Raw genomic sequence first — 15,293 nt, forward strand, 5'->3', positions numbered from 1 at the left:
GATTATGTCGGGCTGGCCCAGTTAGCTTGAATGTACAGGTGACATGGAAAAAGAACATGGGGTGCAAGTAACAACAAACTTCTTAATTTTCTGGACACTGGAAGTAAGTAGGCTGTATTTTAAGCAAGAAACTAAATATTTCTACATGAATGTGGCAAAATTAAGCCATTGACCTCTTGCTTTATAGGCCACAGTCAATGTTTTGCAATACCTACATTGCATTAGAGTTGATTTATTAATCACATTTGCTTTTTAGTTATTCTAGTCCTCATTATTCATGTTCATTGCTCCCTGCACTTAACCTTTTGACTCTAATTCCTAGTTCTGAAAGATATGCACAGAGACTTTGTTCTTTCTGACATGCCTTATCATTTTTATCTGTCATCTATTTTTCTAACCATTAGAAGATCCCAAGCACTCTGTAGCTATAATCTGTTTACATTCTTCTCATTATGTTGTTTTAATGTTCTTCTTTCAACTCTCTGTCTTCCTCTTTGGAGTTGTTATTTTTCCTCTTGTATCCTGCCCTTTGCCTTTCATTGAATGAGCCAAATTTCTCTGCCTGCCGCACTGTACAATATCGCAGTTGACGTCACTTGTGGAATAATGAAGCAATCTTGAGGTAAATTGTAGTGTGCACTACTAGGGTACATGCTCCTGTATATGTAGCTGATGACAGATTTGGATCCTTTAGAGATTTTATTTAAATGGAAACTTTTAAAAAACCACCCGCTAATGCAGTCATTAGTTCCAAAAGTTGGTTTTTATATGGCTGTAAAATGTTGGCCCAAGCCCACGAAAAGTAGCTTGCGTGACTTTACTAACACAGTCAGGCTGAGTACATTGGCATATGTTGGCTGTCACATGTTCATTTATACCATATATAGCACTTGTTGGTGTACAAAGTTCTTTCTGTATCATGGGGCATACATGTAGCCCCTATTGCTTATAGCCAGCTTCCAGACTGATGGAGAGAAGAATACGCACCCTGCTTTGCTAATTGAGAAAAGCACCCAGCATAACTGGTACTGAAGGTATTTTCAAGATCCATAAACTCAGGAATAAATAGAATGTGGCCAGTTTGCATAGGTTGTCCTGTTCCGGCCCAGCTTTCTTTGGTATTTCCTAAGTAACCCATAATCTAGCCCTGAATAATTTCCAGTCTATCACATTCTATTTTCATGGGAAGAAGAAAAAAACCTTAGGGAAGCCCTTTCTGTTCTATCAACACAAAACTGCATTGATTTGTCTGGGCGTTGATTTGTCTGTCCTGTGGTGATAGTAGACACAGGTTGAAACACCTCTGTATTCAACCAGAAGCTATTTGTTTACAAAAATTAATCCAGAAGAACCAGAATAAAATTCAGAGTGGTATGGTAATCAGGAAAACACTGTCTTAGTCTGGTTTACCTTTTAGGACTAGCATCTCTTTTAGATTAAAAAACAAAGAAACAGCCACTGGCTATTTCTGTACTTCCTTAGATGGATGTAAGACATGACCAAAAAAAAAGAAGAGAGAGAGTGTATTTTCTCTATAGATAGTGTCAATGCTGACATACCAGAAAGCAACTGAGAAACAATATATATATATATATATATATATATATATATATATATATATATATATATATATATATATATATATATATATATATATATATATATATATATTTCTATGTCAGAGACCTGCTCTGAAAGCTTCAGAATGTGAAACTAGACATGACATTCAGCACTGCTGAAAATGGCTTCTTGTGTAGTTCTTGTCAGACATTGCAGAGTCATGATGGTTTATGGATGAGGAAAGATCAGCAGCCAGTAATGATGAGGACGACGACAGATGATCCTGGAGGGAAGACCTCTTGTTAACATTTTTCCATGTCTAATCCATCTTTAAGGAAAATCATATATGGATCCACATGAAAATCCAGCAATGCCACCATGCCAGGATTCGTGTTCTCTCCTACAAAAAACTGGTGATTTTTGAAGTTTGCAAGGATATGTTTGACTTGTTCTGCAGCCCCCGTCATGAATGGCTTTACTGTCTCTGGCTTTGTTTCCGCAAGTGTGGCTTTGATTGCTGTCATATAATCCTTGATGTACTTCTTATAAGACTCTTTAGTAAAACTTGTTTCCTGAAGATGGTGATTCATTACGATGTGACAATGTGACAATGGTAGCCTCTGACCCATCTCCTTCTGGGCCTTCAGCAGATGCATTTCCACCAATCAAAGCATCATCAATTTCTCCTTCATTCTGGCTTACCATCTTCCTCTCCACCTCCAGGCAGAGGCTGCTGGTGACTTCCTTGATCTTTTAAATGTCAGAGAACATTTCATTCTGGCCGATACACTTGCGGTCAATGATCATGGTGGCAGGGGTGGGAGAGGGCGATCCAAGTGGGTTTGTGCGGTCTCTGGGAATGGAGTGGCTCGACAGCAGCCCCAGCACTGACCAGGAGTGAGGCAGAAATAAAAAGGCTCCTGCATTGTAATATGTGGGCCCACTGACCTGTTTTGTGTAGGGCAGCCATCTCTGGTATAATGCCAAAGAGCTCACATTCCAAAGTGAACATTTTCTCCAGGTGGACTGACTCATCTCTTTGACCTGGAGATCAGTTGTAATCCCAGGTGATTTGAAGCCATCACCTAGAATATGGCAATTCTAGTTTTGTAGCATTATCATTTCATGCATTTCTCTGATCAATCATCATCATTAGCTGCTGAAGAAATGAGAGGAAAAACACAATGATGTTCCAACACAGGAACTATTAAAGGGTAATGGACAAAAAAAAATTAAGACTGTCATTTTCAGTGACATTCCCATGTTGGATCAACATCCCAGTAGCTACATTCTGATAATATTCCTAGATTTTTAAATTAAAATTATACAGAATGTGACCTGAATACATTTCACTCTACATCTTAGGCATTATTTGTATGATACACAGGTCTGGTTCGCTGCTGCTTGTGGTGGCATATTGAGCGGAGTGTGTTGATGAGAGTGCGCCAAGATGTCTTTTTCATTGCTCTCTTGCCTCAGTTTGCCGCTGCTACTGAGAACTTCTTGACCAGCAAACTCTGGAGGACTTCTTTATGCTTCTTCCAACAGTCTCAAAGACACATCTTTGTTTTCTAAGTCCATGGACACTGGAAAATTAGGGGTGTGAGAAAATTAGGAATTGGTGTGTTTTTCTCCTGTTAATAGCATCTTCTTTGGCATGTCCTTTTAAAGTATGTGGATAGAGATAACCTGCACCTGAATTATTAAGTGTGTCAGGACACAGGGAACTACGGTAATTCAATGATGCAAGAAAGTACCTTGTTCTCCCTCAGATGTATTTTTTCTTCCACAGCTCAGTTGAAAGCAAGCTTCAGGGCTAAGATGTAAAAAAAAAAGAATGAAGAATTTTTTTTTAGAGACACAAAATCCCGAAGGGCATATTAGTCTGTTGTAACAAAGTCCCATTAAAAATATTATACATCTACTGCTGAATTCAAACAAATTAATTATTCACAATCATCTAGGCTATCATAGGGAGCTATGATTTCTTGCAATGAACAAAAAAAATTAAATTAAAAATGTTCTAGAAAACTGTCATTTTGTGCTGTTGGGAACTTTGTGCTTGTGTGTATGTGTATGAAAAAATGGTACCTTGTTTGGGGTGACAAAGTACCTTGGACTGGCTCTAAGATCCAGCAAGTATCATTACATTTTTGTACCATTGTGTTTTTGCACCGTCAGGTGGAGTAGGGATGTAATGATAGATCATGAATAAATAAGTAAAGGGCACCAAAAATTAGAGAGTACATTAGTGCTGAATATACCTACGAAACTTAGCTTCAGGGTCCAGACACACATTTTGTTTCTCATAAATATTACCCTGTCATGAGACTCCCATCGTCTTGTCTGCAAGAGGTTATTACCATGTCATGGCAATGGTATACATAGTTTAATGCTGAACACAGCAAGAAGACAGAATGCAATTGTAGTATGAAAGCAGTCTACAAAATCTGGGTTTTCAAATGTGGGTTTGTCTGCAGCAAAATTAGCAAGCTCTTTCCTAGGGAAGGAATGTATCTATTGAATAAGGTTGAATATAGATAGTTGCAGATTCTCGTGGACAGCAACTTAGATATGGAAAGTATGAAGAACCATCCCTACTTGTAAACTCTTATGCCGACTATGTTCCTTGCAAAAGTGTTGTCTTTACGTCCTTCCTCTTCATATGCTGTGTTCCTTTGCTGTCCTTTGCTTTTCCCTTTTCTGTCCCACCATTGATGAAATAGATAAATCAATGCAGGAAGCCACCAACTGTTGACCTTTCATAGGTCATATGACATTGGCCTTTACCAGTTTTGTTTTTCAAAATAAGTAATAGACTTTAACCTGAAACAAATCCTGTTTGGAGCAAATGATTATTTGGTTATTGTTTTCTTTGAAGGACTTTGTTGTTGTGTTTTGCTATATGTTTGTGTCATTGTACTATGTGGCCTACTATCATGCTGGTAGGTCACCTTAGGCTGTATGGGAATTATATAAATATTTCAAATGAGTAAATATAGTCTTGGAATGCTGTAACCCATTACACAGTTTCAAACTTTTCTGAATGCATTTCTCTTCTTCTCCATGCTTTGTTTACCATACATGTTTCCCCAAAGAGAAATGCTGTACTACAGGTAGAGAGGATAACTCTTAGAAGCCATATGAAATTATAAAATCAGTCTTGCTCAAGCAGACCAATGGTCTATCTAGTATGGTGGCAACCTTTTTCAAACAGAGGCCAGTAAAATGTCAGAGGGAAACCTATAAACAAAGCTTACAGCCTAATGTTCTAGATGTCTTCAGGGCTGTCCACTCCCTCTTCCTTCCTCCAAGTCAGAAAGGAGGACAGAAATATAGAAGAGAGAGGGGAGCGACTGCATTTGGGGATTACATATAACTTTTTATTTGGAAAACTGCCCTTCAAAAGCCTATCTACCTGGGAAATGTAACAGCGATGAGAATATTATCGGGGAAGGCTACTTCAGCATCAAGCCGCTGAAACAGACAAATCTTTTGCCTCTGCTCTGGCTTTAATATTAATGTCTGAAAATCCCAAGCTCCAAGTGGTAGGTAGCTCACCGGAATGTTTTCATTGACCCCCTGGACCAGATCTCCACCCAGGTACTGGCTGTACTGCTGAGGTCAGATGTGAACAGGCAAGGCTTATACCTGTCATCATCATCCTCTCACAGACCTGCACAGCCACCAGCTGAGTCCAAATCCCTGAGATGCACTGGGACTTGGCTAGCTCCAAGAAACACTAAGCCAAGTGACACCCCCCCCCCCCCTTGTTTGCAAATGCGTTATTTTTACTTGGGCCAAAAAAGCTTCCCTACCCACCCTACTCGAAGGGGAAACCCATCCTCTACGCTTAAGCACAAAAACTGTCCAGTATGGGTACCAATTTTCTAGCCATATATAGGACTCTGGTTCTGCTGCATTCACAGAGAATTCTATACCAGGGCTGGAATGACACCCATTTGCCATATTACTGTATGATGGAGATTTCACTCCCCAGCATTAACATCTAAAAAACTGGGAGACTGCTTGCAAGAACAGTGCTAAAGTGGAATGCAGATTAGTATCAATAGTACACTGTTGTTTGAGTCATATAGCTAATTCTTTCTAGTTCCCTATGTAATTCTTTATTACCCTTATACATAATGTTATTTTTTTTTAATCCTTGGAATGATATTTATCTTTAAAATATTGAGGCCTGGTTATTTACAGTGTATATGTATATATTCATTATGCTATTCAGGGGAAATCTCTTGTTACTTCTGCACAACGACCAATGTTGCTAAATTTTTGCAGTATGCAGAAATGCTATATTTAATAGTGGAATTTCATCATTCCGCACTCCTTCAATTCTAGTGGAATACTGAAGTCCCAGTAGCGCTCTATTCATTCCCCACAGGTTTCCGGTCTTGCCAGAATCGCAACAAAGGAGGTGATATTTTTCCGCACTTCTTCCCACCCCTGGCCATGAATCAAACAGAACAGCTAATGAAGTGTTAAAGGGAAAGTCCCTTTCCCTTTAAAAACTATTTTTAAAAAACCCAAAAACACCAGTAGCAATGAATATTTGTTCATTCATTATCTTAGAAAGACCTTTTTTGCTGGCATAGGAGCTGGCGCTTAATCGTTTACACGCTCTTCAAGTAAAAAAAAAAATTTCCCCCAATGGGTGCAATTTCTGGCCGAAATTACAGGCAGTGTTGAACAAGGGGCTGTATTGTGCTCGTAAACTTTAAAGACAATTGCAGAAGGGAGCTTTATTTTACTGTTAAGCTCTTCTGTGGAAGGACTTCAGCTGAAGAAGCCTCACTTATTTGCCAGTTTAAGGGGGGAAATGGTGATCATGTTTCCGGAAGCTCAGGGGCGAGAGCTAGGAAGGGACATTCTTTCTACCGCTATATTGAGAACACACATGTCTTTTGCTGATGTGTTGCGACTTGTGCTCATAAGTGTAGTTGTTTTTTTGGGGGGAGTCCACTTTTCTGGATTTCCCCCAAATGCTATAAAATTCCAATTGTTGCTGGAGTTTTGCAGGAGTTTTGCGGTATGTTTACGATGACACGTGGAACGTTAAATTAATAGTGTTTACAAAAAGTAAGACTTCGGCTGTATTCAAGTTGTGTGGAATGGCCCTCTATATTTTCTTTTCTAGGATACAACTAATGAATTATTGATATGACTCATATGCAGAAGACAGAGGTGCCATCATTACATGCATCTGTTTTCCTATTGGAAAATGACCAAAACACAGTTCTACATCATTTGGCTGTGATAGATAAGAAATACTGAAGTAGCAATAATAAATTAATGACTATGCAAGATGAAACCCCAGTTGCTCAGACGGCTGTCTCCACATAATCTGTATTTTATACAAGAGGAGAAAGAACTCTACGGAATTTCAGCTGTGACCGGATAAAAACTGCCAACAAATTGTGATAAGGAAAGCCTAATGTGCTTATTAATCATGTTTATAGCTCCTCATTTGCTGATATATTAGCTCAAACTCCCTTTAATTCTTTTTTTAATCATTGGTAGGTACATTTAATAGAGCCCCTATTGTTGTTTCTAGTTTGTATTAATTAAAACTAATTGCCTATGATGGGTTTTATGATAAATCAAGTAATACAACTGTTTAGAAAAGCAGTTCATATGATGGCAAGCTTTTCAAACCAGAGTACTTGAAATAGCTCTTCAGTCGCTTTACTTCCTAGCCATGTTCAAATTATGTCTTTTTAGCAGCTGAATAATTTTGCTAATCAAGAAAAATTCAAGCTGGCCAAAATATAGTAAGAGTCATCTAAATGTTTTGAGCACCGCCTCATATTTTTCCATTAAGAATTAACTGGAGCTGCCATTGGTGCCATGGAGGAGCGGGCGGCAGAAGAAGAAGAAGAAGAAGAAGAAGAAGAAGAAGAAGAAGAGTTGGTTCTTATATGCCGCTTTTCTCTACCCAAAGGAGGCTCAAAGTGGCTTACAGTCGCCTTCCCATTCCTCTCCCCACAACAGACACCCTGTGAGGTAGGTGAGGCTGAGAGAACCCTGATATCACTGCTCGGTCAGAACAGCTTTATTAGTGCTGTTGTGAACCCAAGGTCACCCAGCTGGCTGCATGCCAAAATGGAACCCGGCATGCCAGATTAGAAGTCCGCATTCCTAACCACTATACCAAACTGGCAGGAAGGCACAATGGGGGAGGAGCCAGATGGTGTGAAGAGCGGGCACAGCAATGTGCTTCACGCCCACAGCAAGTAAAGCAGAAGTGGGCCCCAAGCACCTTAAATAGGTGCTTTGTGCCAGGGGCCCCGCTTCCCATGCCAGACCTGCCACCGAACGACTTCCCTTCCACCCACCATGTCATGTTGGCTAATTGTTTATGTCTGTTTGGCCACTGTAAAAAAAAAAGTGTTTGCATTGCATTTTGTCACAGCTGGCGGTTTTGGCATAGGATGGAGCCTGTTTGGGGGGGGGGGTTCAGTCTGCACATCAACTCCCCAGGTCTCATTACAAGGTGGCAGGTCTGTGAGCAGGGTAAACCCACCATGGGCTTGCAGTGCCATGTAACCCAGGGTGGGACCAAGGGAGGTGGATGCCTCTCCTTGGCACCCCAGGGTTTACAGTGCCAGGTGGCCTGGGGTGGGGCCAAGAGAAGTGTGCACTTCCTCTTGGCACCCTAGTTAGACACTTCCCTATGGTGGGAATCCAGTGGCAAGGGGACCCATGTTCCCAGCAGGGGAACTGGGTGAGCCCCAGGGTGCTGTTGTGGTCCAGGTTCTTGTGGTCATCCGACTGCAAGTCAGGCTCCCTCTGCCATGCTGTGCCAACACTCCTGCAGAGTAATAATAAAGCTGTGGCCTTGTTTAAGCCAACAGAAATGTGTGCTTGTCTTCCTTGAGCCCAAGATGCCCTCCTGCAAGTCAGTGTAGATTCCCCAAGGTCAGATAAAGCTGACTTGTTCATATTTTGAAACACCATTACTTATTTGGGATACAGTTTATAACCTATCAGCCTCCTTTATTCTTTCATGGAATATTAACTCCTCAAGGTCCCATCTCTTTACAAAGACTACTCTGGACAGTCTTCTGTGTTTCAGTTGAAAGTTGCTATTGGGTCAAGAGCCAGTGTGGTGTGGTGGTTAAGAGCAGAGGTTTTTAATCTGGTGAGCTGAGTTTGATTTCTTGCTCTTCCACATGCAGCCAGCTGGGCTTAGGCTCATCACAGTCCTGATAGAGCTGTTCTGGCCAAGCAGTTCTGCTTAGGGTAGTTCAGTCATTAACCATTGTCAAGGAGGGGTGCCAAAATAATAGTCAATTGGAGATTAGCTGTGAGACTTTTGCAAGCTTTGTGGTGAATAAAATCTCAACATTCTGCAGCAATCTCCCTCTAATAATTGATTACTAGAGGTCCTTTGGCTGCCTTTGGAGGGAGTATTTGATAGCTTTAGGCAACTCATGCTGACTGAAGTGGATAGGTTGCTAGAACAGTGAGGCCAACCATCTGCCCATTAGAACCCTGCCTCTCATGGTTCCTTAAAAAGAGCAATGAGAGGATAGGAGGCCCTCTTCCGGAGACAATCCTTCTCTATCAATGGGAGAATTTCCAAGGGGACTGAAGGAGGCAGTAGTTTGGCCCATGCTGAAAAAAACATCTCTGGATCTGCAGAATCCAGCCAACTACTATCCCATCTCATGCCTAGCGTTTCTGGGAAGGTGGTTAAAAAGGCCACCATGGACCAGTTGCTAGCATACCTAGAAGAAACTTCAGTCTTAGATCCATTCCAGCTTGGTTTCTTGCCTGGCCATAGGATGGAAGCAGTGCTGGTTGTCCTCATGGCAGGATTCAACAGTCTGACATGAACTTCTACCTCACCGCCTTTCCAGCATGGGAATACATGGGACAGCTTTACAGTGGCTGCTCTCCTTTCTCCAGGGTTGTGGACAGAGGTTTTTGATTGGAGAGCATCAATCACATTGCTGTCAATTCCCTTGCAGAGTCCACATGGTGTGCACCTCTCCCCATTTTTATTTAGCATCTTTATGCACCTTCTTGCCCAGCTCTTCCAAGGGTTTTGAGTAGGATGTCATCAACTCACTGATGACACCCAGCTCTACCCAGATTCACCCCTAGAGTTATTTGCCAGATGTCTGGAAGCAGTAGTGGAATGGATGAAGCAGAGTCACCTGGAACTCAACCCCTCAAAGACAGGGGTCCTATGGTGTGTTAGGAAAGGACCATGTGAAGAAACATGCTTACTCTGCCTTGACAGTCTAAAACTTATGGTTGCTCAAGCTGCGAGGAAACTAGGTCTGATCTTTGATGCCTCCGTTACTATGGAGGTGTGGATAATGAGGGGCATTTCCCACGGCTTAAAAATAGCACAATGGTTGCTGATTGAAAACGCTACTAATTTGCCATAACGCACGACGTCGTAAACAATCTGCAACAATCCTGAAACCGACCCGCAAAAAGCGCTTCGTTGTAGCGCTTCTAGGGGAATCCAGAAAACTGGATTCACCCTCCGGATAGCGATACACTCCTGCAACCAATCTGCAACACTAGCGCTAAAGACCTGTGCGTTACCATTGTTGCGGGTTCTTCAAAGTCCCTCCTCCCGAGCCTGTCCTCCAAACTTCCGGCGAACTGTTCGCCATTTTTTTTTTCTCCGAGCGAGCGGGGATCTACGAGGCAACGGGACAGCGACTGGCTTTCAAGCACGATCACTTTCGGAAATTCTGCCCGGACACCACAAGAGTTTTTCACAAGCACAGTGGCACACACCGTCACGTTCCCAAAATTTGCCCAAAGCTTAAAACCCCGTCTACCATCGGCCAGTCCTAGCGGAGTCAACGTACAGGGAGCATTTTAAAAAATTTTCCTCTGAGCGTGCCAACGAACATTCGCCGCTCGCAGTCTCCTGCTTAGCTTAGAGGGGTTCAATAGACGTGATTCGTGGTGATTTCATGAGGGGCGGCTTATGTGTAGTGGGTCTTTGTGTGGTTCCCAGTGCGTGCTTGTGCTTGGGTGCGGACAACCCCTTCCATTGGCGGCTAGACCTCCGGCAAGCGGAGTTGCCGTCCCCCGTTCATTTTAAAAAATTTTCCTCTGAGCGTGCCAACGAACGGTCGCCGCTCGCAGTCTCCTGCTTAGCTTACAGGGGTTCAATAGACATGATTCGAGGTGATATCATGAGGGGCGGCTTATGTGTAGTGGGTCTTTGTGTGGTTCCCGGTGCGTGCTTGTGCTTGGGTGCGGACAACCCCTTCCATTGGCGGCTAGACCTCCGGCAAGCGGAGTCGCCGTCCCCCGTTCATTTTAAAAAACATTCCTCTGAGCGTGCCAACGAACGTACGCCAGTTACATGTCATGTTTGGTTGATTTATGCTGTGGCTGGTGAATATTATTGGGGAACTGCCGAGTACTGCCGCACTTGCTCTCGGTTGAACACCGGCATGCGTTTGTGTAATGGCGGACATTTTCCTAAAATGGCTCCCGCTGCATGTTCAAACTGCTCTTCTCGCGTGTAAACGAATACGCGCATGCGTTAAGTCAAACAACAAGGGCGCCAATCTGGCCATTAGGAGCAGATCCTGTTCCCGCGCGAGGAGTTTTGAACGTGACATGTGACCTGATGTGGCCAATGTGCGTGTCCCCTGCTGCCCTCCACCAATCAGGAGCCGGCTAGTCCCTTTGTCTTTGTGTGCGGGAAGGTATATGATCCGTTGCACCCTGCACCTCCCACCACCATTTTGCTCAGCTACTAGCAAAAGCAACATGGAATCGTCTTCTCAAGCCTCGTCCGTCCCTGCAACCAGCCGTGGCCCAACTTGGAGGGACGCGGAGATCAGGGACCTGATCGGGATTTTCTCGGAGGAGAAAATCCAGGACGCGTTCCAGTCCTCCCACAGGAATAGGGAGGTTTTTGAACAAGTGGCTATTAAGATGCGCGCCCTGGGCCACAACAGGACCGGCCTTGAATGCCGGTCGAAGACCAAGACAATGAGGGCAGAGTACATGAGAGCCGTGAACCATAACAAGGGTTCCGGCAACGAAAAGGTGACCTGCCCCTACTTCGAGGAGCAGCGCCAGCTGTACGGGGACGGGGAAGGATCCGGCAGGCCGAAGCGCGTCGGCCGGAGCCTTAAGGTGGTTCGGAAGCCGGCTGCCCCGGTCGAGGAACCACCCGCTGAGGAGGATCCCGGCGAGGGAACCTCCTCCAGCTTTCGCCCTCCACCCCCCGTCCAGCAACGAGCCGCGGAATCGGTAACGCTGGACCTGATCGCCATCGTTCCTGGGGAGCCAGAGGAGGCTCCTGAGCAAACGCCCCTTGCCTCCGGTAAGTGATTTTCTTTTTATTTTATATTTCCTTTTAAGCAAATGTGTGTTCTGACGTTTGGGCATCGTTTTCTCGTGTGTTCGTTGCAACGCATAATACGGTAGGCTGTGGAGAGCTTGCTGTGGTTACTATTTGAAACGGTTTTAATTTTATAATTTTATAATTTAATTTTTAAAAGATTTTAAAAGAAGGTAGGCTGTGGAGTGCTTGCTGTGGTTACTATTTGAAACGGTTTTAATTTTATAATTTAATTTTAATTTTTAAAAGATTTATTAAGATGGTTGGCTGTGGAGTGCTTGATGTGGTTAGTATTTGAAACGGTCATGTTTAACCAACAGCCCCAAAATATTTGCAGCATGCCTCGCCCATAGGCCTTCTGCAGTACTTTGGCTCACAACTTTGGGAGCTTGCTTTGTGGTTCATGGTGTATGCTTGCTCGTTTTTCACTATTTTCTGCTCTTGTCCACAGAGACACAGTTGCCAGGGACGGGGCCCCTAGAGTCTCCAGCAGCACCTGACGTGGATAGTGATTCGGGGGCATCAACTAACATTGGTAGGTATTAGTAAAAATAGGGGGGGGGGGCTGTTTTAACTGCTTTGTGCTTTTCTGTTTGTGCAGGGCAGCAGCACTGCTAGGAGAAAGAAGAGAGTCCCTCTGCGTTGCTGGTGTAGGCTTTGAAGCTGGCTTTGCCACCCTTTGGTAATAGATCTGTTTTTTTTCCTTTTTTTGCAGATTTCATACCCGGAACACAGGAGGAGGAACAGCCTAGGGTGCTTGGACCTCCTGCCCGGCGCAGGCGGATACAGATTCAAGATGGTGAGCGTGCATGACCTGTTCCTTTCGAGCCATAGCTGCAGGACAATGTCGCTAGGCACTAACCATGTGCTCCCTTTTAATTGTTGAGAGTCCTGCTGTGCAAGTAGGCAAAAGTAAAAGCACACCATGGGCAAACAAACAATAGCCATGTGCTCGCCGGGGATTGTTTAAATTCTTGGCAGGAAAACACGGGGACAAAAAAGAACACCATGTCCACCATGGTGTGTTTTGACTTTTTGGATGTTACTAACAGTTTTGTTTCTCATTTTTTGCCAACAGAGGTTCTTTCAGATGAGGAGGAGGAACCACCCCTGGCTCCAGGCAGCCCACCACCTAGAGGTGCGCTCCCAGCAGAGGAGAGGCTTACGAGGGAACGCGGCAGGCTGAGGCGCGTCTCCGTCTTGACAAGCGTGGGAGAGAGGCTCCTTGAGCACTGCTATGAGGAGTCACGGCGTGCCGCGGCCGCTGACCAAGCCATGCTCACACTCATTGCCCAGGAGGGGAGAAAATTGAGGGCAGTCCTTAGAGAGACAAACCAAATCCTACGCGAAGGCGTGGAGGAGGTGCGTCTGATAAGGAGACTCATGGAGAGGGCTGTAGCGGTCATGGAAAGGGCCTACCCTCCACAAATCGCCCCCCCACCACCACCCACACCAACACCACCACTTCCAGCACCCACCCCACCGACTCCCTCTCAGAATGCCTCCACCCAAACAAGAAGGAGGACTATTCTCGGAAAGAGAAAAATAAAACCAGCAGACAAGTACTCCCCCTCCTAGTTTTGCCCACTTTTTCTATTTCATGTTATCTGTGTTTTGTTGTTTGTTGAATAAAGTTTATATTTTTGACTCTGTCTCTGTGTACCCTACTGTAGAATCTGCAAGGCTGAAAGCGGCCTCTCTAGTGATTGTGTATATTGTGGTACTGCTGTGTGGGTTGGAGGTTGGAGGGGTGTTAGTTCAAGGAGTTTTAGGAGTGTGGTGTGGGGTTAAATATGTGCGAGTTTAAGAAGTCACACTGGAGTCTTGTTATAAAATTTGCAATAACATTTTATTTTAAAAAACATTTTAACAGGGGAAAAACATTAGGGAATGAAACTTGGAGCCCCACCAGCACCACCACCCCCCACCCCCCTGGAAAACCAATTTTTTTTAACAAAAGTATACATTTAACAGGGGAAAAACATTGGGGAATGAAACTTGGAGCCCCCCCCCCCAACCCCTACCCCAAAACACAAACAGGAAACAAAACTCAGGTCCCACCGCTCCCCTCCCCAGCCCCTTCCATCGCCCTAACTCTCCTGCACAGCCGTCCCACGGTCCCCCTAACTTTGCGCCGGAAGAGCTCTTCGTCCTCCTTCTTCTTAACTGTGGGGAGGGAGAAAAAGTACACATTAGTACCACACATATTTTCAAATTTCTTTAGTTTACATGCATACACTTTTAAGTGGCCTTAGCCACAGTGTGAGAAGAGTTGGGCAGTGGGGAACATAACCTACGCTCTTCCGCCTCCCTCTGTTGCCTGTGCTGCTCAATCTCCCCTTTCAGCTCCGCCACTTGAGCCTCCAGGGAAGTAACTCTGGCCTCCATGGCACGCAGCCTTGCCTCCACAGTTTCAGCTATAGAAATCAAACAAAGAATTTGATCACACTCCAAAAGGAAGCATCACATCAGGCTCCCATATGGCTCCGTGTGGGTACACACACATGGGTCTCCCTCACAGACATAAAACTCTCACCTGCAGCCTGTCCCGAGGTGGAAGGTCCCTCTTCCTCCCCCTCCTCACGCTCAGGTGCTGTTGCCAGCTTGGATGGTGATTGTGTGGCTGGGCAAAGAAAAAGACAAATCATAATTAAAAGCACACAAAACAGAGATGAAACACAGCTGGTGGACACACCACAGTTAGAGTCTAAGCGCATAACCAAAGTGGTTCTACAGTACTGGCTGGCTAAGTCTGAGGGGGTTGACAGCATCTAAATACTTTCTCGAATTTCATTGGGGACAGTAGGGGAAAGAGGCAGCTAGTCATTCCATGCATGTTTAAGGGCAAAACACAACGAGGGCAGCACTCACCCATATGCCTCCTCATGTCCAGGGGGGGCTTCCCAGCCTTCTCCCATATTTTCACCATCTGGTCGTGGAAGACCGTCCTCCCACTTGGCTGCGGGATCCCCCCCCACTGTTCCAGACTGTTTAGGAAGTCCAGCTTAAGGCGCTTGAATTTTGTCCGGACCTGCTCCCAGGTCCGGACATAGCCCCTCTCCCTCAGCTTTGAAGCCAACACCAGGTAGGCACCCTTGGTGTGGCAATGGGTGCTGGCCATTAGGCGGCCAACACTTTTTGATTGTAGCACCAGCTCCAGAAGTGCCTCAGCCTCGGCGCGCTGCCAGAAGGAGCCCTTCCGTGGCTTCGGCATCTTCGGAATGACGGTTAGGGAACGAACGTGCGTTGCTCCGATCGACCACCCCGTTTTTTAAATGTATCAAAGCTGCCCACCAATAAAATTATTCCTTGGAACATGAGTGGATTGATCCTCCGGTTTGACAGGGGTCGCCAATACTTCCTGGCTACCCGCCTCCCCGAACTT

General features: G+C 44.7%; 1 protein-coding gene, 1 long non-coding RNA gene and 1 pseudogene across 2 annotated transcripts; 1 reads left to right on the forward strand and 2 right to left on the reverse strand.

Moving 5' to 3' along the window:
* Nucleotides 1–1,825: 1,825 nt before the first annotated feature.
* On the reverse strand, nucleotides 1,826–2,367 carry LOC143843807 (translationally-controlled tumor protein homolog pseudogene; annotated as a pseudogene).
* A 9,013-nt stretch (nucleotides 2,368–11,380) lies between these two features.
* On the forward strand, nucleotides 11,381–13,555 carry LOC143821390 (uncharacterized). Its single transcript, XM_077305292.1, has 4 exons — nucleotides 11,381–11,890; nucleotides 12,360–12,443; nucleotides 12,624–12,707; nucleotides 12,987–13,555. Exons 1-4 carry the CDS (start codon nucleotides 11,497–11,499, stop codon nucleotides 13,484–13,486), a joined length of 1,062 nt encoding a protein of 353 aa, XP_077161407.1. The 5' UTR covers nucleotides 11,381–11,496; the 3' UTR covers nucleotides 13,487–13,555.
* A 343-nt stretch (nucleotides 13,556–13,898) lies between these two features.
* Nucleotides 13,899–14,534, reverse strand: LOC143821397 (uncharacterized). Its single transcript, XR_013225791.1, has 3 exons — nucleotides 14,445–14,534; nucleotides 14,206–14,325; nucleotides 13,899–14,074 (listed from the first exon to the last, which is right to left on the reverse strand). It is a non-coding gene; the product is annotated as an uncharacterized LOC143821397 (long non-coding RNA).
* Between the last annotated feature and the right edge of the window lie 759 nt (nucleotides 14,535–15,293).

Source organism: Paroedura picta, chromosome 1 (genome assembly GCF_049243985.1).
Source record: "Paroedura picta isolate Pp20150507F chromosome 1, Ppicta_v3.0, whole genome shotgun sequence".
Taxonomy (NCBI): domain Eukaryota; kingdom Metazoa; phylum Chordata; class Lepidosauria; order Squamata; family Gekkonidae; genus Paroedura; species Paroedura picta.

Coding starts and splice junctions, on each gene's coding strand:
- LOC143821390 (XM_077305292.1), top strand. CDS start 11,497: ATGCGCGCCCTGGGCCACAACAGGACCGGCCTTGAATGCCGGTCGAAG. Junction 11,891..12,359: donor GCAAACGCCCCTTGCCTCCG/GTAAGTGATTTT, acceptor TCTTGTCCACAG/AGACACAGTTGCCAGGGACG. Junction 12,708..12,986: donor GCGGATACAGATTCAAGATG/GTGAGCGTGCAT, acceptor TTTTGCCAACAG/AGGTTCTTTCAGATGAGGAG.